The 25,598-nt window shown below is 39.6% G+C and overlaps 1 protein-coding gene across 3 annotated transcripts in view; it reads right to left on the bottom strand.

The window, feature by feature from the left end:
• Positions 1 to 3,043: 3,043 nt before the first annotated feature.
• The window catches only part of Tbx15 (T-box transcription factor 15), a 117,824-nt gene continuing 95,269 nt past the window's right edge, over positions 3,044 to 25,598 (bottom strand). For all 3 annotated transcript variants that reach the window (XM_031374967.1, XM_031374965.1, XM_031374966.1), the window contains exons 7-8: positions 16,539 to 16,636; positions 3,044 to 5,496 (exon numbers count right to left, since the gene is read on the bottom strand). In XM_031374967.1, coding sequence (XP_031230827.1) covers positions 4,712 to 5,496; positions 16,539 to 16,636 — 883 coding nt within the window. In that variant the 3' untranslated portion in view covers positions 3,044 to 4,711. The remainder of the gene's footprint in view (positions 5,497 to 16,538; positions 16,637 to 25,598) is intronic.

Here is a 25,598-nt window from a genome sequence, read left to right as displayed (position 1 = left end):
TTTTAGTTTTGAGATGATTTAATTATTTCACTTATCCCTCCCCTTTTATATGCACCTCACTTTTCTCCTTCAGACTCACTGTCTTTTTATTCACTGTTATTATATATGGTTATGTATACATATATTCCTAAGTATAACCTGTCTAGTATCATTTGTATGTGTGTTTTTAGGGATGACTGTTTGCCACTGGACAACCAACTACTATGCTCTTCCATAGAGAGAACCACCTCTCCCATTCCCAGCATTCTTTATTTACCTATAATTCTTTGTGTAGGGTTGGCACCTCATGAGCCATCTGGTTCCATCATATGTTCCATCTGGTTGGACATAAGAACATATTCATGACAAATTCTTCTTAGTTACATTTTAACTCACTTTATGTATGTTTTGACTGTGTTTAAGTATGTGCACCATATTCATTCATGCAAAGCATTCACAGAAGTCAGAAGAGGGTATAGGATAAACTTCAATGGGTTTCCAAATGGTTGTAGACTACCATGTCTTCATGTGTGCTTCGAATTGAACCTGGATCCTCTTTGCAATAGCAACAAGTGCTCTTAACTGCTGAGTCATCTCTCCAGTTCCTTCTTGAAAAGGTCTTTATCCAGTGTGCATTATCCTTTCTATTTATATCATCAGAGGCAGATGAAACACATAGCATAGTATGGGCATTAGTGACCTAGGTTATTCTAAAAGAGCTGAAATTATAGTAATATATCTTATTTAATACTCTAAAATTCAGAATCTAGATGATTGGGGTTTTTTTGTTTATTTTTTGTTTTTGTTGTTGTTGTTGTTTTGGTTTTTGTTTGTTTGATTTTTTTATTTTATTTTATTTTATTTTATTTTTGTCTTTCAAAACAAGTTTTCTCTCTGTGTCCCTCTGGCTGGCCTGAAATTCACTCATAGACTTGGCTGAGATCTCAAATTCAGAGATCTGCCTGCCTCTGCCTTTCCTTCCCAAGCACTGGGATTAAAGCTGTGCACCACCACTGCCCTTTTATTCTTCATTATTATTCTTTCCAAATAAAAACATGGAAATATCTATGCCAAGTTCATTGCATGCCATATTATGATTATTTATTACCTATGACCTCAGAGGACACTAAACCAATTAACAGTGCTTGGTCTACTAATAAATCAGAAAGAAATAACCAAATGCTTCCATGTAGTTAATTTTGATCCTCCATTCTTTCAGAGGAGTAACTTAAGGTTTCCAAATAGGAGTGTCATTCATGTTTTGAGACAAGTCATGCCCAAACAGCCTCAAATTCATGGAGATGCTGAGCTGGCCATTGTCTCAACTAGCTTGGCAGCAATTTGACGGCTAATGGGATTAACTGACATGCCACTTTCTGAGTTATTTACACAATCAAAGCAATGATTAGGATTTTTGTCCCATACTCTTTTTTCTACTGGTTTGCCTCATCAAGCCTTAATAGTAGAGGAGATGCCTAGTCTTACTACACCTTCCATATACCGTGGCTGGTTGAAGGGGGTGGGGAAGAGAAGGGGGAGAGAAAATCAGAGGAGGAGAGGGGGAAACTTTGGTCATGATTGAAAGATGATAGATGATAATAGGTAGATAGATAGATAGATAGATAGATAGATAGATAGATAGATAGATACTACCTAACAAAAGCAATGTTATATGAAAATTCTAAAAAGAAAGTCCCCTTTAGTTTGTTCTGCTGTTGCCATGTACTGCTGGGCATGCAGCCTACCCTTAAGTGTGATTTATGTACCCATTGAGAACCAATTGCAGAAAAGTTATTTTTCCTTTAGGAGTTGTTTGTCAGCTGGAGATAGCTGCTTGGTTAGGGATATCAGCTCCTATTTCTCACTCTCAGCACTGGGATCCTATCTGACTTGAACTTGAGCAGCTCCCATACATGCTGCTACCACCTCTGTGAGTTCATATGTGCATCTGACCTGTCTTGTCAGGAAAACATCATCACAAAATTATTCAATAGACACCACATCACATTCTATAGAAATTTACTAACTAAATTCATGCTCAAATGCAATGCACATCCTGAAAAAAACAAATTGTCCCCCAAACCTAGCTCCAATTCCAGTGGGTATGTGCAGTGTCCAGCATTCTGAGCTGCCCTCATGTAATGCCAGTAAAGTGAGTCTGTGGGTGACTATCCAACAGGACACAATGTAGTATAGGTGTGAGATCAGGTTTTATGTCCCTGCTCTGCTCTTTCCCAATCACATAAGCAGGGCTGGAAGTATAATTCATGGTCATACTTCTCTCCACTTACAATCAAGATTTTCTCCCCTATCCACCTTTTATGGGCATTGCTGGGCTTGCCTGAAGTATGCAGAAGTGCTTAGAAATAGCATGGCCTCATTCTTCACTGGTTTTTGTACAGTTAAATTATGTATAACAGATCAAAACTACCCATTCCATGCTTCAAAAGGGAGTATAAATTTATTATCAAATACATAAGGCAAATTTCAGCCTCAGTCATTTGCGCCTCAATCTTTCAGAATATACCTCTGTTTCTGATCCTCCAAATGGTCCAGTGCTCTGGAATAAGAGCACGATGCTAGTTGCACAGATATTAAATTAGTTTACCAGTTCTATCACTAGCTACCTGAGGACCTTGGCCAAGTATATGACATTCCATAAAACTTCTTCCAGATCTACAAATATTTTTATGAAAATCACACCCATCTCTTAGAATTGTAGGATAATGAGTTATTAGAAATAGTAAGGTACTGGCACACAGCAACCTTAAAGCAACCTTAAAGGTTGCTATTAGACCATATTTGTGCAGCTAATATGAAAGTGAACATCCTGTTAAATATGAAATCTAGCTCCAGGTCTTAGTTCCCTCTATGATGGCTTGTGTGGTCCTGGATAATTCATCCAACTTTTGAGTAGCTCAGCTACTATCATAAAACAAGGATAATAGTGACTTTATGTTATCTGCATAAAATTCACATAGAATAACTAACACATGTGAAAGAGTTTGACTTATTGTAAGGCAAAACAATACTTAATTTTTCTATATGAACAAACACACAGAAAACAATTGCAAAGATTTTATTTAGCGGCTTTCTGTGCTTGGCACTCAGAAACAGTTCCGTGCATAAGGGCAAATTTTTATACACCTTTTCTTCATACATATTTTACATACCCTTTTATTGCCCCCTTTTTAATATTCATAATATTGAATACCCCACTAGGCATATAAATACATTTATCTACATCACCTCAAAACAAAAAAAATTCTTAATAATATCTGTATCATCTTACTTGGTAGTATTCGAGTCTCCACACCATTTAAAAATTTTAGCTTGCACCAAGCTTCACTTGTTTTCCTATCATCAAAGGATTTGAAAGAAAAGGAAAAAAATAACATCCCCAAACTTCAGAATGCAATGAACTATTTAATCAAAATGGAGAGCTACAGGCAGATAGAAAAGGGGCAGAAGATCCTGTAATTCTCTCCCATGTGTCAGGGTATCCCCTGCTTGGGGATCAGGGACAGATTGTCCAGGTCAATGCTTTGGATCTGGCATGTGAGGCCAGGCCTGTCTTCCATGACTGTTTTTTTTGTTTGGTTGGTTTTTTTTTTTTTTTTTTTTTTTTTTGTATCACCTGGGAGATAAAACCATTCTTCATTCTTGACACCTATTTCCCTCACCCTGTTCAGCTGCATGCCATGGAATGGCACTCCTACGAGGGGCACCTCTCTCCTGGGTCATTATGGTCAGAGCTATGGAATCAAGCATTCTTTGTCCTAGCCCTTCTCATTGGTACCCTTGACTCTAAGCAGGCTCCCAAAAAGGCTTACTCTCTACCACCACCATCAATCCTTCTTTAACTTTAGAGGCTAAGCAAACTCAACCAATTCTCCTTGGCAGATTAAATCTCATTTATTCACATCTTCTCAGTCTTGCTGTCCACTCTCTCCTGCCCTCATTCTCTTTCTCTCTCTGGGCTTTTCTCACCCTGTCCTTCCACAGGTACCACTATAAGATCAAAGACAGCACACTGAATGAAGAAGGCCAAAGTTTAAAAAGCAATCTTTCTCAGGAAGCCAAGTCCAGGTATAGCTCTGATGCCTTTCCACCTTTGTGACGAGAAGAGGTTCTAAGTACATGGTTCATTCCAGAAACATGGTAAGCTGCAAGGGAGAAAGGCTATTGGCTAATGGTGGCCCAGTCCATCTAGGATTGTACGTGGGCAAATGTTTTGGTGAAAGCACCCATTCTGGGCCTCCCTTCACAGAGTTCACCCAGTTCAGAGTCAGTGTGTATGATGTTTGTGTTTGTATTACTTTGTGTATGCATGTGTGTACATGACTATACTCATGTAAGTTGTGTGTGTGTGTGTGTGTGTGTATGTGTAACTTGTCTTGGCTGCTACATGCTAGCATTTCCTTCAATATTATTATAAAATGATTATTCAGTCTCTTCAAGGCCACTCTATCATACACAATGCTTTTATAAAACTAAGATTTTGGAAGGCAGAAGAATGACCACTGAGATATGGATGATGGACTCCAAGGATCCTTCAGCGGTATCTATTGTTGTTCTCTGTTTTCCTTATCCAGAAAAAAACAAAAACAAAAACAAAAACAAATGCACAATTCCTATTTTCCCAATTCACGGGCCTCCCAAAGAGGAAGATCAACCCACAGAGATTCTGGAGTCTTGACCGCCATCACCTCCATAGTGTTTGCACTGCTCTTTAAACCATGTGTACGGACATCTGAGAGGAGGAGCCTGGGACTGCCCCATACTGTCGGCCATCACAGGTGTTGGTAGCCTGCTGATTATTAGTTGAAGGGCTGATCATGTGCATGCTGTGCTCCATCCCTGTGGGCAGGTACTGCCTCTCTCCAAAGGCCCCATTGGAAGGAGAAGAACAGAGTAAAGTGCTTTGAGATGCGCTCAGTTTCTCTGGGCTTGCAGCTAGCCTGGGGGAAGTGGGGAAATTGTATCCATACAAATTGTAGGGATTATGAAGGGAGAAGGCATTATAGGAGCTCTGCTGCATGTGGCTGCCACCAAACATGTGTGGCGATGAGGAACTGGAGGCTGCATTGCCTGCCTGCATGACATACTGAAACTGGGAAGTGGGGAAGGACCCCAACTGACCACCATAGGCTTCCATCTTGCTGTTGCTGGGCAACGAGGGAGGTGTTGGTATTCCTGAGATCAAAGATGGAGTCCTCTGAGGCATGAAGGTTTCAGAGGGCTGAGTGGCTGAAGCTGTGCCACTCTGGAGCCTGTTGTAGCCACTGTCACTCAGCCCTGGATAGCTCTGTAAGGCAGCCATGTTGCTTCGGGCACATGGTGGATAATCAGAGAGGTTTAGATTACACAGCTGGCTTTCTCGACAGCCCACATTGAAAGTATTCGGGGCCAAATGAAAAGTTGGAGGAGAGCAAGATGGAGATAAGAGATGAGAAGAAGCTGAAGGGGATGGTGTCCCAGTGCTGGAGGTGGTTGGAGAAGTACCTGTACTGCCCCCTGAAAAATAAAACATAAATTCCATTGATTAAAATGAGTCTGTCTAGGCCACATATCATAAACTTTTATAGATCAGTTCCTTCTGCTTACATCAGATGATGTCACATGCTTGAGCACACATTGCAAAGGAGAGGACAGGGATGACATGAGACCAGTAGTCTTTGCATAAGTAGTCTTAGTCAAACTTTTAAAAATTAGAACAAACCTCTGGCGTTCATTGTTTACATTCTCACCATCAAAGTCGCTTCCCAATAAGATACTTAGTGATCAGCAGTAGGAGCTACCAGCTCAGATATTCCCATGCTCAGGGCAAATGTGTAAAGAATTTATTTTATCCAGTGACCTTTTTCCTGTCTTGCAATCTTTAATTGAATACCAAAGCAGGAAACTAATCCCATGGAGATGGAGCAGGGTACCAAGCCAGGCCTGGGGTCTGAGAAGGCCTAGCAAAGGGGTCTTGGTGGTAGAACCTGGGACATTAAATTGGAGGTCTGTTATATCAAAGGTACATGATAAGCATAATTATAAGATGTAGGCTGAAGTGAATCAGGACTAATGTGAAACAAAATCATGAGGGTGTGCTGATTTTCTTTTACTGCCATGTCTGAGACATTGGGATAAGAGCTGAACTTGGAAGACTTGAAGTGGGTGTGAATAAAACCAAACTAATCATGAACTAACCTGGATGAGAGCAGAATGGATTGTGCTCTGTGCTCTATACTCCAACCCAGCAGCCCTATTCTCTCCATTTCCCTCTCCAGCATTCAGTTTCTTCATCACAGATGAAGACTGCAGTAGGACAAGACTGCTGTTCCTGGATTCCAACTCAAACCAACTAATGGAGAGTTCCTGGGCATGAGAATGCCACAGCAGCTGTCAAAGCACCTCTAATGAACACCTGGGGCTGAAAACTAATGATCCAATGAGTTCCTACGTCCCAGTACCCAGACCAGTGATTCTGAAACTTCAGTGCACATGTGAGCCCACTGGCAGGCCCATGAAAACAAACTGCTGACCCCATTTGGTTTCTGAATCTGCGTATATGGGACAGAGCTTGAGGACGTACATTTTAGGTGTGCAGACTAACTGCACTTTGCTATAGAAGACCTCCAAAATCCTATTTCCAAATGACCCTGAATCCATCCTGCAAAGTATTGATCATCAGACGTGTGGATGGTAGGCTGGATGAATGGTTGAAACGCCTATGAACTGAGAACCAGTTCAAGTCAACTTTCATCAAAGATGTTCTCCAAATAATAAAATCAAAAGTGACCTTTGTAAGACCCATTTTTCTCAGGGGTAGGAAAGATCCATTCCCCACCTCTCGCAATGGACTTTGAAGGTGTCCTTCACTGAATTCTAGAACACTCAGCTGCTTTACCCTCTCTAGGATCCTTCTTGAGAGAATTCCCTTCCATGTATCAGTATAGAATTTCTCATAATTGTTGACAAGCACCGTCTTTCAAGGAATAACATGTCTTAGAACACTGATAATTCTTGTTGAGCCTCCAAGAAACTAAGCATCATTAAGATATATTTTTCAGGTGAAAAAGAACACGAATCAGTTTTGTTTTATTTTGGGTTTTGTTTGTTTGTTTGTTTGTTTGAATCCATGAAGAAAACCAGGATGTTGGAAATATATTTATAGTATTGTAGGAACAGAAGGATATGGCAGAGGAAACAAACAAACAAACAAACAACAACAAAAACCTCAGTCTACATCCACAGACCAAGTAGGAGTATTTATGGTAGATGTAAAGATTTGGCTTTGTTAGTATTTTGTTCAGAGTTAAACTTTTATATCTCAACTAATATCTCTCCCACAATCAAAGGAACTTTCCCCAATGAGCTTCCAGATTCAGTTGGAATTTAAGACAACCCAATCAGCTGCTAATATCAGAAAATTCACCTCTGTTCATAATAAATTCCTATAAAAGAACTAAAATGAATTTTCTGTTTGATAGTCTGTGATATGGATGATATTGTCAAAAACCATTAGCAGCTGGTCACGGAGGGAGACACTTCTCTGTAGTTTACAGCCACACACTGTGAAGTCTACCACTGAATTCTCTGCAGCTGTGGCAGGAAGGGCTTGAATCTATAAGCCTCAGTTTTTCTCATTTTCATACTGTAGCTGTGTCTAACACTTAAAGAAGTATGAATACCCAACTTCAAGTACTTTCTAAGAAATCATTTTAATATAATGAGAGGGTTCTGGAAGGGAAGATTCCAGAAACAGAAATGGACCATTTTATGCTTCCTGCTTCTGGGTAGCTGCACAGCCTTCTCTTCCTCGCCATCCTACAGAAAGCTCAGAGATTTATTCTCTTCTCTTTGGAGCATCCTCTGTCTCTTCTTGCTTTCCCACCCTAAATGCCATGAACTTTACTACAGTAAGTGCTGTGACAAAAAAAAAATGGAGAAACTTGACTCCAGCTGTAAAGAGATTTGTCTTTTACGAGATATGAATATAGTCTCCTGTCTTTGAAAGCGAGTCCTGCTCTTCCTGGTCTGGTGTTTATGTGGCCCCAAAGGAGACCACCTGGTCAGCACACTGTCCTATCCTGTTATAGGTAAGCTCCATCAGGCCCTGGCCTCAGCCCTACAGCTGGAAGTGCATCATGGAGCAGATGACTTGCTACAACTCTAAATGGTTTTCTCAGATGGCCCGAGATGGAACAAATGGTACTGATTTGAGGCCTCAATTGGTTTCACTACCAAAAGAAAAAAAAAGAAAAAAGAAAAGAAAAAGAAGAAGAAAAACGAAGAAGAAGAGAATTATTAACAAGTTACAGGGGTTTCTGCTGAGCAGATGAGAAGCACATGTTAAAAAGTTTGTAGTCAGCTTGCTTTGGCTTTTAAATGGCATTCACTGGAAATGAGACTTGGTGGCCTGCTGAGCTTCTCTGGGGTGGGAGACTTCACATGAGCTAGTGTTTGAAGGAGAGAGCAAGCCCATCCAAAAGAGGATCACATCCCTTCCATCCACCTTGAAGAAACATTGTTGTACTCTTAAAGTACTCAATACAGATAATAACTAGTTCTCAAAATCCACACACAGAGAGAGGACTGTGGTATTCATTTTTTAACAGTGCTAACTTAGATACTGAGAAGTCTTCTTTCCCTTATGATCTAATAGCTTGTCAAATGTTAAACAAGATTGGGAGTGCCAGCCAAGGGCTACTAAATAAGCTTAAGGAGACAGCCTTCATTCATTTCAACACTTGACATAGCCAAGACCTCTCATCACAAAACAAGCCAAGGCAGTGTGGGAAGCCAGGCTGGACTGATGAGGGCTGCCACTCAAAGTAAAGCTTGTCTTTCTTGTTCACAGCATTTCCTTTGTCCATGCAAGGTCATGGGTTCTCTAAGCATCTTCATATGGGTTTGCTTAGTGGACAAATGTGGGCTGTAGATCTGAACAAACCTGATTCCAATCCCTTTCTATCTTACAATGGGACTTATTTTTAGCCTCTCCAAGTTTTGGGCTCCATAGTTATGTAAATGGGATTTCTAATGTCTACTTTTCTGGGGATGTTTTGAGAAATTACAACATAATCATATTTTGGCATATAGAGAGAAAACATGCTCTTTTCTGAGAGAAGGAGTAAAGAATGGGAAAAAAGAGACCTTGAAGAATGTCCAGTCCAATAAAGATTGCTCACACCTGTTGGCTTTGGCCCAGGGTGAGCAGGGCATCTTGGCCTCTGTACACACTAATAAGTATGATGTCCCAAGATGTATGGCTATATTGTTTCCAGCTAGGAGAACCTCCATGGTGTGGATGATGGAATACAAAGTTAATTGACAGCTCTGGGACCATCTGAGCTATGTTCCCAGAGGGCTACAGTTCCTCTTTGAATGGTCTATCCTTCCTCCCTACCCAATGAGCCCACAAAGGAAATGAGCTGTTCCATGGCTTGCTTCCTTCTCATCAAGCAAAGCAGAACTGGTAGGATACATGCACACTAGTGACTTCTCCATCATCCTCAGAGATCCTAGCCCACTTCCAAAAGGGGATTTAAACATGTCATTTATAACTTTATACTCTCAGGTAATCCAGAATTGATCTCCACCACTCCAGGTCCCTAACATCCTATTTTACACAGGAACCAGAGAGAGGAGGCACACATTAAAATGCATATCCAACATTAACTTGTGCCAATATTCAAGGCTAAGAGCCAAAACAACCAAGAATGCATATTTAGCAGTGATCCCATATGAGGACAATAACCTAGAATACACTTGTGTACCATGAAGACAAGTTAAATGTGTCCGTGAAAATCCTGAATACCAAACCTGCTGACTTTTGCATCTTTAAATTGATCACTTCCAGACTGTAATATTTTCACATACAGCTTCCTTTTGAGTTTATTTTATTGTAGTACTACACACACATACACACACACACACACACACACACACACACACACACACTAAAAACCAGTAAGATAAAAACTTCATCTGGATGGGTAAAGAATAAGTTTCCATGTAATTACTTGTTCTAGTGGCTTGACTCACCTTGCCTTATAATTTGAGAGTTTCTGTACCAGAAGACAGCTTATTCCCAATGGATTCAGACATGCAGGAGGTAAAAAACATCAGCAGTCCATGAACTGGTCCCAGTAAAGAAGCTCATGGGCCATAAAGTTTAATGAGCGTAGCAACTGAGATATTATCCTCAGTTGAGATGAGAACCTTTCTCAAGATGCAAATGTGAGCATTGTAGTCCCAGTGGGAACTATACAGTTCCCATTGTAGAAAGATGGAAACCTCATTCATCCTTTTCCATAAAATGTAAAGCCCTGTATGTCTCCAAGTGTATTCATCGTCAAACAGCCTCATCCAATCACACAGCTCTGTACCTGGTTCTATTTTGCCCTGTGCCCTAGGGGCACATCCCTACACACTTCTTAGCTTCCCTCTCTTGTTTTCCCTGCTCATTTCAGCCTTCCTTGTTGCCACTGGCATTTAGTCTGCTTCTCCTAGGACAACAATGTACCCACTGGAAACTCCCTTCCTTTTGCTTTCACACTTCACCTCCAGGAAAGGCATAAGTACCTGGCCTGGAAAAGCAAGGCATCATATTTCCCTCAGCACTACAGTAATTGGTTCTGAGGGGACCCAATTAGAATCAATGAGAATTGGGGAGATTTGCTAAAAGCCCTTGAGCAGAGGCGCATGTCCTTTCCCCTTAGAGATGAAGCAAAATTATCTAAGGCCAAGAATACTTTCAGAGCTACCCAAGGGGACAATTGAGAATGAAGTCACTGTGAAGGAAAGCCTGAGTGTAAAGAAATGGGACAGGTGCTAGCCAGGGTGATTTTGCTTAGGCCCCTGACTTAGATTTGCCTAAAGAAGCTATCTACTACTGGCTGGTTTACAAGCCAATGAGTTGCTCTTTTAGTTTGCTGTTTTGTTTTGACTCTTTTCTACTTATATAAATATTCTAATTGATATATGTCTCTGATTTTACAAGCTTTTTGACTATGAATCTCAAGGTCTGAGAGTATGGGAATAACTCTGAAGAAGAAAAACATAGAAATGAGTGGGGATGGTCTATGGACCCCTTGTCAGGTAGAAACTGTGGCTGAAGCCTTTGACTATCAATAACAAGGGATTTCAACTGTTTGGGTGCCTGACAGATACCTGGCTCTGCTAAAAGAAAATCTGGTGAGCTATCTGCCTTAAGTCCAACACATACAATCTCTTAAGTGAGGAAGCAAATCAGAAGCGCTTCTGATCTTCCCTGGTTCTCCTCAATGAGATCAAATTGAATAATTGGATATATATATATATATATATATATATATATATATATATATATATTGAACAACTGGATACAAATTAAACAATTGGATACAAAGGGAGGCAGTTTTCAAAGGGAAAACTTTTCATATGGGCACATTTGTGCCAAACAAGGAATGCAATGTGGAAATTAGAAAAGCAGCTACTGGTTTATATTATATGTAAGTATGTATACATACATATATAAGTTGGCACTAATCTCTTTCCCTTCAAATTGAAACATAAAGTTAGTGAGTCCTTGCCAAGAACATTAAAATATTAACAATATTCCCCTACTATAGCACTCATTGTTATATTAGGTGTGCTCATTCAATCCCTATTTAAGTTCAAATGTGAATTGGATATCATGCCTGGACCCAAGAATTTAATCATAAGGGGGAAAGTGCTGAGAAATACAGCAGTGAATGATATTGAACCAAGAATTAAACCAACAGGGGGTATACCCTAAAAGACTTTAGCCTGCTAGGAATGGCAGAGAAAATTCCCCAAGGAAGTGCTGTTTGAACTGAGATTACAGAAGGGGGTGGTTCTAAGTAAGCAAGTGAGTAAACATGAGCCCTCTGGGCAGGGAAACAGCATGTGACAGGAAAGACCACAGCATGTCTGAAAACTGATGGAGGTGACCCTGGTGCAGGGATAGAAGGGAGGTGGGATAGGGGACATCCTACCCCACTATAGGGAACTACAGAGAGCATCCTATCCCACTATAAGGAACTATAGGAAACATCCTTGAGTACTTAGTAAATCCTAGGTGCTTTTGTAAATAGCTTATCTTAAGGTACCAATTTATCTAGTCCTCATGGTTATTATCTATAACTTTAGAGGTCTCTGTGTTAAGGGAACAAAAATAAATTGTGGCCACTGAAGAATTCTAAGCAAGTTATGGTACAAAGTTGGTATTAGTAGATGTGTATTTTCAAACACTGACCAGACAGTGTGCAGAACATCTTGGAGCAGAATAGAGAGGCTCTGAAGGACATCACAATATCCAAGTGAGAAATGATGATGCATCAGAGCCAGGTAGTAGCATAGGAGATTAGAGATGTGGACAGATTTGAGACATTAGTGATAGGCTATGAGGATGGGGCCAGGAAAAACAGCTTTGATATCAAGTGGATGTGGGATCCTTCTCTCAGGAGAGGCTCTTAGGTCCCTTGAGCACATTAAGCCTAAGTGACTTTAGGGCAGTGTTTATCAACCTGTGGGTCACAACTACTTTGGGGGTTGAATGACCCTTTTACAGGGGTCACATATCAGGTATCCTACATATCAGGTATTTACATTATAATTTATAACTGCAGCAAAATTACACCTATGAAATAGAAACAAAATAATTTTATGGCTGGGGGTCACCACAACATGCATTAGGAAGGTTGAGAACCATTGCTTTAGGGAGTAAAAGTACAACCTATTGTCCATTACAAGTTGAATATCTTTGACCTGAGATTCTTGAAACTAGAAGTTTTCTGAATTTGCAGGGGTTTATATGTATATATAGTATATATGGTATGTATATAGTATTTATATATATACATACACACATATATATATAGTATTTATATATACCTCTGAGACATTTGAGGAATAGAACCCTAACCTCAAAACATGAAAATGTGTTTTGTTTCACATACACCTATACACATAACCTAAAAGTAGTTGTATGCAATATTTTTTAATAATTTTGTGCAAGAGGACTTGCATCATCCCCCTACTCAGAGGGATCTGTGTAAATTCACCATCTTTGAATCACTGCAATGACTTCACAATCCAAACATCAATGTTCACTGAACATTTTTCTAGTTTCACAATATTTTTTACTGTATTATCTTTAATTATGTATATACATGGAGTAGGGCATGCACTTGCATGAGTGCAACTGCTCTTTGAAATCAGAGTCTGATCTCCCAGAGCTGGAGTTAAAGAGAGTTGTGGGCCACATGGCATTGGGCTGGTTCCCAAGCTCAGATCCACTGCAAGAGCAGTATATGTCCTTAATTGATGAGCCTTTTCTCCAACCTCTCAATGTGTTATTCACATGATGGGTCAAGTTTATCATCTCTCTCACTGGCCAGCTTCTAACTACAATCAAGTGACTGAAAACCCAGTCAACAATAGGGACTGTCCATAATTCTAAGACACTTTAATTGCCTGACTAAGACTGAAACATCCAGTAGCGTTGAGATCTACAGTGATGTCTGCTAGCCCTGGAGCAGAAGGGAGGCTTCTCAAATGCTAGGCCCATGTTTCCACCAAAGACAAAATACTAACTGTGGTGCAACTGGGATTATTCCTTTCAGCACAACAGTTCTCGAATCACTCGGAAAAGTTCATAAAAGTTCAGTTTTGTCATAAAAACACACTGCATATTTGGGGAAACCAAGGCACAAATTGTATTTAAAACATCCATCAGAGAATGACAGGATGACATTATATTTGACTATAACAGACCCAGATTCTTAGTTTTCTGTTGATTTGGCCCTTAGTCACTTTCCCCAAGTGTGATGGCCAAACTTAGCTGTCAAGTTGATTAGACTGAAACACTCTAGATTAGTAGAACACATTTTCAGGTCTCTGTGAGGTTGTTTCCTGGACCAATAGGTCATGCTGTTTTGACCAAGTCAGTTATTCAACTTTTAGATGGATTCAAAATCTGAAAAGACCATCCTGATGTGGTAGAACAATAGAAGAATGAGAAAGAAAAGCTGGTTTGCTTACCGTGACAATAGTCCTTGCCAGGAGTTATTGCCTAATCATGTTTCAAATATTTAATCATAAGAAAAACAATGGTTCCCATTCACATTCATATCAGACATCCTTGTACAATAGGAGTGGGACATCAGGATGACAGAAATCGGGAAGGCATGACAACTATCTACTCTACTGAGGGCTTGTTAAGATTTAAATACCTGTCTCCTTTAATATTTACAAGAATAGAGTATGTTTGTCTGTAGCACACAGAAAGAAAAACTGAGTGGCAAGAAGACTGAGAAACTCATGAGGGTCCCAACTCTAAGAAGTAATGAGAAGAACCTGATTCAAATTGTGTAATTGGAGTCTATGTTTGTTCACTTGGCAGGACTAGCAATTGAAGCTAAGTCATCAAGCACCTTTTACAAATGATCCATAACTTAACTAAATTTGTAGCTCCCTTTTTACTTGTGTGTGTGTGTGTGTGTGTGTGTGCGTGTATGAGAGAGAGAGAGACAGACAGACAGACAGACAGACACAGACACAGACAGAGACAGATGAGATAATTTTTGCCAACTTGATGCAAGTTCAAGTCACCTGTAAGAGAGAACCTTAACTGGGGAATTGCCTCTATTAGATTGGCCTGTGAACATTCAGTGGGGAGTGTTTTAAATTAATTATTGATGTGGGCACTGCCACTCCTGGGCAAGTCATCCTGAATTATATAAGTAGGAAAACTGAACATGAGCCTCTGTATGAGCCAGTTAGCAATAACCTCAGTTCCTACCTCCAGTTCCTGCCTTGATTTACTTTCTGCCTTGGCTTTCCTCTATGATAGGCTTACAACCTGCCAGTTAATAAGCCCTTTCCTTCCCAAGTTCCTTTCAGTTGATGTTTTATCATAGCAATAAAAGACAAATGGGATAAACAGAGTAAAAGCTAGCCTTGAACTTGCTCTGTGACTGAAACAGTTTTTATATTTGTGATCCTCATGCCCCAGCCTTGCAAGCAGCTGTACCAGGAGGCCCCATATGGATCTATACTTTAATTATATACATGTTTAAAACTCAAAATATTTCAGCAATGTTGGTCATAAATCAAAACCAGTGTGCAAAGTATTAGCTACTCTCCTGAGAAGGGTACATGGTATCAGATATTATAGAATCCTAGAATGGCCTCCCAAGTAAATAGAAATTTAAAAATTAGGCTTTTGTCTATGATGAGTATTTACTGGAACAGAAGAAACTCAAATCTGAACATTATGTCCAGTGTCACTTTGGGAAGGAGAATACCGGAGAAGGAAATATAAACCATTCTATACACTGGGAAATTTTTGCTGAAGAACCCAAGTGGCTGGGCCTCAGAACATGACAGGACTGACAGGAGGATTGAAATCCTGTGATCCTTCTGTCCATGTCACCAAAGCTTTTAAACCTGAGCTACAAGGGAAGGGAGATTAGGAATTTTACTTAAAAAAAAATCACAAAGAAGTGGGTAAAGTCCACTTAACCCACCAATGTGACAAGGCTGTGGTTGTTTCAAATAGGCAAGCAAAAAATAAAAAAAATAAAAGCTAGGTGACATGTAATGGAGCTCTGATGGGCTTGAAGCAGCCCCTTCTCAATGTAAGACCTCATTTCACTCCATTGAAAACCAGAGCTTTTGTCACTAAAAACTAGAAATAAGAAACATGTAAGGTTTCCATGAGGAAACATGAATACATTATGATGACCTCTTCAAAAGGCAAGGACTGTGTGAGTGCATAGAGTAGTCTTTGCAATCATTATTATGGATAAGTAACCATAGTTTACATAGCACTTGCCTAGCATGCACAAAACCCTAGTTAAATTCCTGGTACCACAGTAAAGGAAGGAAGGAAGGAAGAAAGGAGATAGGGAGGAAGGGAGGGAGGGAGGGAGGGAGGGAGGAACCAAACGGCCAAAGAACCAATCAACTAACCAACCATGTGTGGTGGTTTAAATGAGAAATATTTCCCATAGGCTCATATATGCTGACAGATGGTCCCAGTTGGTGGTATTGTTTGGAAAGGTTGTGGAACCTTCAAGAGGTAAAGCCTTGGTGGAAGACATTCACCACTGGAATCTGGCTTTGCCCCTCTGCCTGCAGTGTATCTTTGATTCCTGTGTATGGTTGAGATATGATCTTTTACTTCCTGATCTCACCCATATGCCATGCCTTCTCCACTATTATGGACTCCAGACCCCTAAAACCATAAGCCAAAATGAACTATGTTGTTCCTTAAGTTTCTTTTGATCATGGTATATTATCAATCGCAAAGGAAAAGAAATGCCACAGGTATCTATGGCTTTTGGAAATAATTCTGAATGTAGATGACATGCTGACTCTAGATCCAGCTCATTTGCAGAAGTGGTAGTGCTTTTATCACTCATGGAGCTGCAAGTTGTCTTTGTTCCCAGAGAACTGGTGTAACCCCTGTGCTGGTCTAGGGCCCTCTGGGCCATGCTCCAGTTCAGCTTCCCCATCCACTGCTGTCTGCAGAGCAGGGGCCTCGCCCAAGGCTTTACCTTGTTGCTTTTGCATGGTAGTGAAGTCTTCAAAGGTCAGTGTGCGCACAGGAGGTCTCCAGAATGCATAAGTCTCCATGATGGCTTCAAGTCCAGTTCTGGAATCAGAACAGCCAGAAAATCAACTGGTAGTTAATCCCAAAACATCACTGACATTTAAAGATAAAAAGTGAATTGTCTGTTGAGGGGCATACTACAGGCTCTGAGGGAAGTCAGCCTGGGAAAGTGCAAGTTCCTGATGCTGGTACACTGCTGGGGGAAGGACAGAGGAAACTATTTCAGATTGTTCACAAGACCCCAGTGTAGGGGAATGCCAGGGCCAGTAAGCAGGAGGGGGTGGGATGGTGAACAGGGAGAGAGGGGAGAGGGAACAAGAGATTGTTTTAGTTTGGGGGTTTTTATTTTATTTTATTTCTTATTTTCTTTTCTTTTTCTTTTTCTTTCTTTTTCTTTTTCTTTTTTTGAAGGGGAACCTGGGAAAGGAGATATTGTAAATAAGAAAACATCTAATAAAAAAAAAAAGAAAGTCCTTAACCAACTGGGCAGTGGAGGCACATGCCTTTAATCCCAGCACTTGGGAGGCAGAGGCACGCGGATTTCTGAGTTCGAGGACAGCCAGGGCTACACAGAGAAACCCTATCTCGAAAAACCAAAAAAAAAAAAAAAAAGAAAGAAAGAAAGAAAGAAAGGCCTTAACCATGATGAAGTTGAAGACTGATTTTCCATTCAAAGGGCTTGATGGGCATGATAACAAAGTGTACTTAAGGACAAGGGTATCATGAGTACAGCTGAGCAAAGCATGGCTCTGACTGCTTCTCATGCTACCACCATTACCTCATCATGGCTGACACATCCTGTCCCAGAGCCAACCCCACATTCAGAGAGTGTGAAGGCTCAATGAAGCAGTCAAGCTCATGTGACTTTAAAGTTCTCTTAAGTCAACAGAGAAGAGTAGGGCAGCAGATAAAAAAGGAGAGTAAACAAATACACTCAAGTTTTTTTTTACTGTAGAAAGAAATAGTTACCCAAAGACAAAGAGAAAGGAACAATGGACAAAAAGGACAGTCATATCTCCAAATGCTTTATCTTCATTTGCAACCTAGTAAGTAGACAATGAGAACCATAAAATGTCAGATTTTAGAAAATATCTATTATTTTAAGATACACTTATTCACAGCTTCTATTTTACTCATGTTGTACAATCTGTAAATTGTATTGTATGCATGCTGTTTTTTTTTTTACCACTCAACTACTTCCTTGTATGAAGGATTGAAATCATTGCCCAAATAACTATCAGAATATTGTTGATAATACGAAACATCCTCAAAATAGAACATCAGTTGGAGCTCTGTTGAAGGATTTGAGTAGAGCTTTTGAGTATTTACTTCAAAACTGTCTCTCTTATGTCAGGAAAGAGAGACTCGGGGACTGGTTTGGAGGTAGAAGAATGGGGAACCCCAATGGCATATGCCTCTCCATTGGGAAGTCACCACAAAGGGCATGATATGCCTCTTAGGAGAAGACAGTTCTTTCCTACTGAAAAAAGTGTGCTCAATGACCTTCTACCTGAGTTATTCACTTGTTCAGCTCTGTTACATGCCAAGAACAAAGTGAGAGGTTTTATTTTAAGAGAGAATGAATACCTTGCCCCTTTAACAGATGATGACCCCCCTGCATTCTTCTCAGATGAGCCACACACACACTGATGGCCTCCTTGTGTTGGAAAATTTGCTTTCTGAATCAGCTTGAGTTGCACATTTCACTTTCTAAAGTCTTCCCTGGATCTTGGAGGCTTTAAATACACTAATGCTGGCAAACCAAACTCTGTATTTTAAGAAGAGGTTCACAGGAGAAAGCAGTGCATGGTGTTTATTAGCTGTTAATCTGAGAAGCAGGAATAGACAGTATCTCTACCATCACTCTACATTGGTCCTGAATATAGTTCATGGAACTATTTGAGGATAGAAAGAGCTAAGGCAATTAAGGGAGTTCAGAATAATAAGGGGATAGGCAGATAAGGCCATGCTGAGTCTGGGCGGATAGAAGAAACAGGCCCAGCTTAGATCTGACTGCCTTGTCCTGGAATGTTGGCAGCCCACCAGAAAAACCTAGGATTCCCTTTAATGGCACAGGAGGTTCACTGCAGATGGCAGGGGTTTATTGTTTCACCTTCCAGTCCATGTTTTTCAGGGACAAGTGTATGTCATAAGGACAAAAGCTAGCACAGGACAAATAACAATCCTTTCTCATTCCATAAGAAAGTGCTAGCAAACTGTGAAGTTTCAGTAGTACCATAGCATAATGCCTATTTTTCTATTAGTTCTATTTATTGAGTAAGTAGAAATGGGCTTGGATTCTTTTCCATAGTACTATTTCAAAGTATTATGGTATGGTATGAATTACTTTATAAGTAAGCAACTCTAAAATAATGACTATGTTTAGTTCTGTACCCCATTTTTAATAGGGTTATTTGTTTCTCTGGAGTCTAACTTCTTGAGTTCTTTGTATATATTAGATATTAGCCCTCTATCAGATATAGGATTGGTAAAGATCTTTTCCAAATTTGTTGGTTGCTGTTTTATCCTATTGACAGTGTCTTTTGCCTTACAGAAGCTTTGCAATTTTATGAAGTCCCATTTGTCAATTCTTGATCTTAGAGCATAAGCTATTGGTGTTCTGTTAAGGAAAATTTCCCCTGTGCCTGTGTGCTCGAGGCTCTTCCCCACTTTATTTTCTATTAGTTTGAGTGTATCTGGTTTTATGTGGAGGTCCTTGATCCACTTGGACTTGAGTTTTGTACAAGGAGATAAGAATGGATCAATTAGCCTTCTTCTACATGCTAACCGCCAGTTGAGCCAGCACCATTTGTTGAAAATGCTGTCTTTTTTCCACTGGATGGTTTTAGCTCTTTTGTCAAAGATCAAGTAGCCATAGATTTGTGGGTTCATTTCTGGGTCTTCAATTCTATTCCATTGATCTACCTGCCTGTCACTGTACCAATACTATGCAGTTTTTATCACAATTGCTTTGTAGTACAGCTTAAGGTCTGGGATGGTGATTCCACCAGAGGTTCTTTTATTGTTGAGAATAGTTTTGGCTATCCTCAGTTTTTTATTATTCCAGATGAATTTGCAAATTGCTCTTTCTAAGTCTGTGAAGAATTATGTTGGAATTTTGATGGGGATTGCATTGAATTTGTAGATTGCTTTTGGCAAGACGTACAAATGTACATATATTTAAAATTTAAGATTAATACTATATTAATCCTGCCAATCCACGAGCAAGGGAGACCTTTCCATCTTCTGAGTTCTTCTTCAATTTCCTTCTTCAGAGACTTGAAGTTTTTGTCAAACAGATCTTTTACTTGCTTAGTTAGAGTCACACCAAGGTATTTTATATTCCTTCTTTAAAAGGGGGAACAAAATATCATGGAAGGAGTTGTAGAGGCTCTCTATGGAGCAAAGACTAAAGGAAGGACAATTCAGAGACTGTTCCACCTGGGAATCCTTCCCATTTTCAATCATCAAATCTAGACATTATTGTGGATGCCAACAAGTGCAGGATGGCAGGAGCCTGAGATACCTGTCTCCTGAGAGGCTCTGACAGTACCTGACTAATACAGAAGTAGAGGCTCACAGCCATTCATTGGACTGAGTACAGGGTCCCCAATGAAGGAGCTAGAGAAAGGACCCAAGGAGCTGAAGGGTTTGCAGCCCCTTAGGACAAACAACAATATGAACTAACTAGTACCCTCAAAGCTCTCAGTGACTAAAACTCCAACCAAAGAGTACACATAGAGGGACTCATGGCTCCAGCAGCATGCGTATAGCAGAGGATGGCCTAGTTGGTCATCAATGGGAGGAGAGGACCTTGGCCGGTTGAAGGTTCTATACCCCAGTGTAGGGGAATGCCAGGGCCAGTAAGCAGGAGGGGGTGGGATGGTGAGCAGGGGGAGGGGGAAGGGAACAGGGGATTGTTTTAGTTTTGGGGTTTTTTTTCTTTTTTCTTTTTTTTTTTGGAGAGGAACCTGGGAAAGGAGATATTGTAAATAAGAAAACATCTAATAATAAAACAAAATAAAATAATGACTATGTATTAGCTATCAAGTATAACTTGAAAAGCAGTCATATATTTAAAATTTAAGATTTATAGACGTTGTGTATTCTATCTCTTCTGTCATTCTCTTCAATGATTATCTAGCCTCTGTTGATGCATTTCTTTGAGAAGATATTCTGAATTTTTGTTAGATCTGTTATTAAGCTACTTCTGACAATTGGCTGAAATCTCAGATGTAATTATTTTAATTTTCCAATGAAATGATGAAACTCTCATATATTTCCCACTAATCATCCTTATTCCACATCCTCCTCAAGGAGACCTTCCTTAACCTAAAAATACAGTATGCCATACATAGACACATCCCACCATCCAGGAGTTTACAGGGGTTTTCTCAAGGCAAAGGTGTAGCAATAATATTGTAGCAAACCCCCGAAATCAGTGGCAAAGAATATAATATTACTAGTCACACCTTATTTTTGGACTATATATTTCATAGTTCAATAATTACATTTTTACTACATAGGAAAACTATAGTTCATAGCTATATTTTTACTATATAGGAAAAATATAAATTAGTCTTTAATATGTATTCTTCTATATAGAAATCTCATGCATTTATATTATTCAGTCTTTTAAGGGATTCTGAATGTTTCTCTTTTTAGAAAAAATTAATCCTATTTATTTGCTATATGCCTTATATTTTTCTCAAACTCTGTCAAAGTTCACTGATTAGATCTATGTGCTAAAAATCACTAGCAGTGTCTCTCAGAATGTAGTATAGGGTCATGGTACAATTTAATAACCCCCTTCTTTCTATAGTAGCTTGTATGTATTTCAAGGGATTTGGATCAATGTTTTCCTTTGCTCAAGTGCCTAGATAACAGCTTGCTATACAGTATGTCTCAGTTTATATCATTGAACTCATAAACAGGTGTCACTATTTCATAATTTTAACAATATCCATTTTCTCAACTGATGCATGTTGAGTTAACTAGTGGAACTAATCCATAAATTTCAGCTAGTATCAATTCTCTTTTCTAAGCTTAACTTTTTTAAAAACCAATTTGGTATAAAAATAAAATCTCTGAGGATAAAAAGAGTCCTCTAGTGCCAGAGATTGGGGCTTTTTTATCTCAACCTGATTGGGATTGTGCCTTTCTTGACCTAGGTTGCAGGGCGGTTTCAGTTTCCCTCTTGCCTCTTTTGTCCTAAGTTCAGGACTCCTGACCTTCCATTGAGCCCAAGTGTTCTAGTAGAGTCCAAGCATCTCTACCCTTAGCCTTCTATAAGAATGTTTGTCAACTACCTATTAAGTTCTTCAGCTACTAGATGTCTACAGACAGTGTATCATGCTAACCATTGTTTGCTCGCTATTACCTTGCCTTAATTTTGTAAAATTTTATCTCAAAGACTTACAAACTGGACTCATTGTTTCACAAATGCAAAATGCTGCAGTGTCTGGTTAACATGTTCCACATGGTGGGCCTCTGTGGGCTAGGGCACAACAGAGACCTGGCGTCATCTCTGCAGCTTCCAATCAGAAACATTCAAGTTGGCAATTGTTCCCTCTTGCTGACTTTTCCTTGTCAGTTCAGTGACAACAGAGGCCACATCTAAACCCCCTTTGTTTGGTCTTTTGGCTGTAACTTCCTCTCTGGTTTCCAAGCTGCTTCTCTTTTGTCTTGGCCAAGCCAAAAAATGTGCTGAAGGAGAAGAGGGAGGAGGCAGAGCTAGGCCAAAGAGGTCCTTCACAAACTAATGACACCTCAAGATCAACTGATCTGGAATCATAACCCGATTGTAAAGAAATACCCTTCCAACTGTATTTTAAAAAACAAACAAACAAACAAAACAAACAAAAACCTTCTTTTAATTCCAGCAAATAAATAAATAAATTGTAATAAGAAATATTAAAGTATCTGTGATCTGACTTAGGCATCACTGTGTGCAATTTTCACATTATCCCTGTCTTCTTAATCATTATGTTTATTTTCTCTTTATCTCCAACTTCTTTCCCCATTTAACTTCTCCCTGTGTTAAAAGAGGATGCTTTGTACTGTGTACTACTGAGACTACCAAGAAGAGAGCATATGCAATAGGTTGATGTGGCCACTGGTCCTCTCTCAACAGAAAGAAGTCCACAGCTAAATCTAGTCTAAAGTAGCAGGAATTTTGAAAGCATAAAGGAGTATTCACAAAGTAAAAACTTAGGAGATATAAAGTTACAAAAGACACAGGGCTATTGCCCTTTAGTAGTGTCTTGTTCAATTAAAAAATGAAAACAATATAAAAACAATTAATTTATGAAACATGATACATTAGAGATATGTAATAGGTGCTATGAGGCATTGGGCAAAAAGTATTTAATATACATAGGGAAACTAAAGGAAGATTCCACAAAAGGTCATCTATAAAACCTCAATATTAAATGACACTTTAAGCAATCTTTTACTATGAACAAGTAGCAGCTTTTGTGGCAGAGTCAACAGTATGTGCAAACACTTAGCAGTGTGGAAGCAAAGGTATGCTCTGGGTACTTAACACAGAAGCTCTGTGTATGATGAAGATGTGTACAATGGACATCCAGTCCAGATCTAATTACCATACCTCAAAGTTCTTAATCTATCCCTGCTCCCTGGAGGCAAGGTCAAACCTTTCCACTTCCCTCCCTTTCATTATTTTGTGGAATCAGTTCCAACCCCCAGTTGCTTAAGACATTTTCTGTTAAGGTACTCTAAGGAACCACAGATCTGAAGCCTACAAATTTAAACAAAAACCCATCATGTAAATTTTGGCTTCATGGGGTACAACAATTATGTCTATAAATAAACAAGCTGGAGTCAATGAGCATTCTTCACTAGTATGGAAGAATGAGGAATTGGTGGAAATGTGTTTAGAATTGAATAAAAATTTCTCATTGCCTAGTGGTCCCCAGGTGTTCCTTTTCAACTGCCCTTCTTAGAGTTTGGATAAGCTGTGATGTCAATTCCTGGGCATTTTCAATGTCTCATGAATAATAAAATTTGTAACAATACTAAACAGGCTAGCTAAAGCATTAAGTTCCTGTACATTTGACTGAGTACTCTGGTTTCAGTGCAATGAAAGTCACACAAGGGACAGATGAATACTCTAGTTAAGAGCTTAAACTCGAAAGATAGTCTGGCTTCTAGTTAAGGCAATTTTGGTCAAGATAAGGAACTTCTTCATGCTGCTGAAGACTCCATAATTATAGGATAGATAAATCTGGATTTATGTTATAATAATTGCAGCTTAATAAACACAATTTGATTGAAAATAAAGTTTATCAAGGCAAATGAGAGAGTAAAATGAGAAGCTGGTCATCATTGTTTCAATTCAAGCAAAAGAAATTCTACTCAAGTTGTAGCTTGGACTAGCAGATACAGTCTTACTTCTCTGGAATTCATAGCTCTATTAGTCCTCTGGCTCTGGATAAAATGTAGAAGGAGATCCATGTTACCTAATTCCATTTCTCATTTTCTCATCAGAGAACCAAAAGCATGTCCCTCAAGCCCCTATAGGCCTCATTATCTTGCAGATATTTCAGACTCCAATATACTAGCCATTAAAAAGACGTCACTGGGTTCAATGACACCATCCTTGGGCAGGAGCCATAGACAATAAAACAATTGACAACTTTCCCTGGCAAATCCATATGTCCAAGAAGACAATGGTGGAAAACGTTTATGACAAGGGAGGGAGAACAAATAATAAAGAGGAGAAAAGCATTAAGTCCTGGCTAAACAAACAGCCATGGCTTGGATGAATAGGAGGAATACAACTGCCAATAGGAGGAGGAAGAGGATGCCAAAACCTAGTACAGGACCAGCTACCTTGAATGACAAATATAACAGTCCCAGAGAAGTCTAACACTGATTGCTTCCATAGACCTGCTGAATGGCAGAAGTCACCCATGCCAGGGATAACAAGAAAGTATGCAAAAATCTAAAGAGGCTTGCAAGACTGCCAGGAAAGAACAGGATGAGGTTAGCTAGGAAACTGTAGCCAATGGCCCTAGAGAGGACAAATGAAAACACAGCAATTGAGCTTGAGAACACTTGGGGTGTATTGATGGTTGAGAAAAGGCAAGTGGTCAACACATTGGCTCTAAGCTTGCTACTTGAGACTCATGAACAATGGGGAGCCAGAAGAGGTTGGAAGCATGGTTTCTGTTGCCTGGCCAGCTGCGCCTGCAGAGGACAGTGAAGTCATTCTCTGGATGCTGTGACAGACTGGATCTGCAAATTCTGAAGCCAAAATTCAGATTTGCCATCAGCATAAAGGGAAGCTCTGTGAGGGTATCTCAACTCTGAGATAAGCGTAGACAACTTGGACCTCAGTTAATATATGAAATAATTATTACTATTATTTTAGTCTTATAATTTGAGTAGCTAGAAATAACTATTAGATTGAATTGTACAGTCACTGGCGCTTTGTCCTTCTAACCTATAAACAGCCATTTCTTCTGTTTAGCTTAATAGATGGACAAGAATGCAGGCAGGATTTGAATTAATTATATCTGACAGAGCACTCTATTACCAGATGTCAGATGAAGTACATCTACTGGTACCTTCATCCCAACTCTCCAAGGAAAGTCAGTTTAGATCTAAGCAAAGATGCATTGGCCTGGGGGTTGATTTATAGCTGACTTCTCTTCGTCTCTCCATCCAGTTAATTGGGAGGCTCCTAACTTTACATGCCTCTTTCTTTTGATCATTGTGGACCTGTATCAAGGAAGAACTCCTGTCTGAAACTTGGGAGAGCAGTTCTTCATTCCATAGGCATGGCTTTGGGATAGCAGCTGTTGAGAGTGGGTTTAGGAACATTATTACTACCAAGTATTTTCTCTACCACCACTCAAGAACATTTTCTTCTCTTTGATTAAATAGTGACTTCATTGAACATCCTTTTTCTTTTTCTTTTGTTTTTGGTTTTTTTCGGTTTTTTTGAGACAGGGTTTCTCTGTGTAGCCTTGGATGTTCT

The sequence above is a fragment of the Mastomys coucha genome, unplaced genomic scaffold (genome assembly GCF_008632895.1).
Source record: "Mastomys coucha isolate ucsf_1 unplaced genomic scaffold, UCSF_Mcou_1 pScaffold16, whole genome shotgun sequence".
NCBI classification, from domain to species: Eukaryota; Metazoa; Chordata; class Mammalia; order Rodentia; family Muridae; genus Mastomys; species Mastomys coucha.
This window is presented reverse-complemented; position numbering and strand designations above follow the sequence as displayed.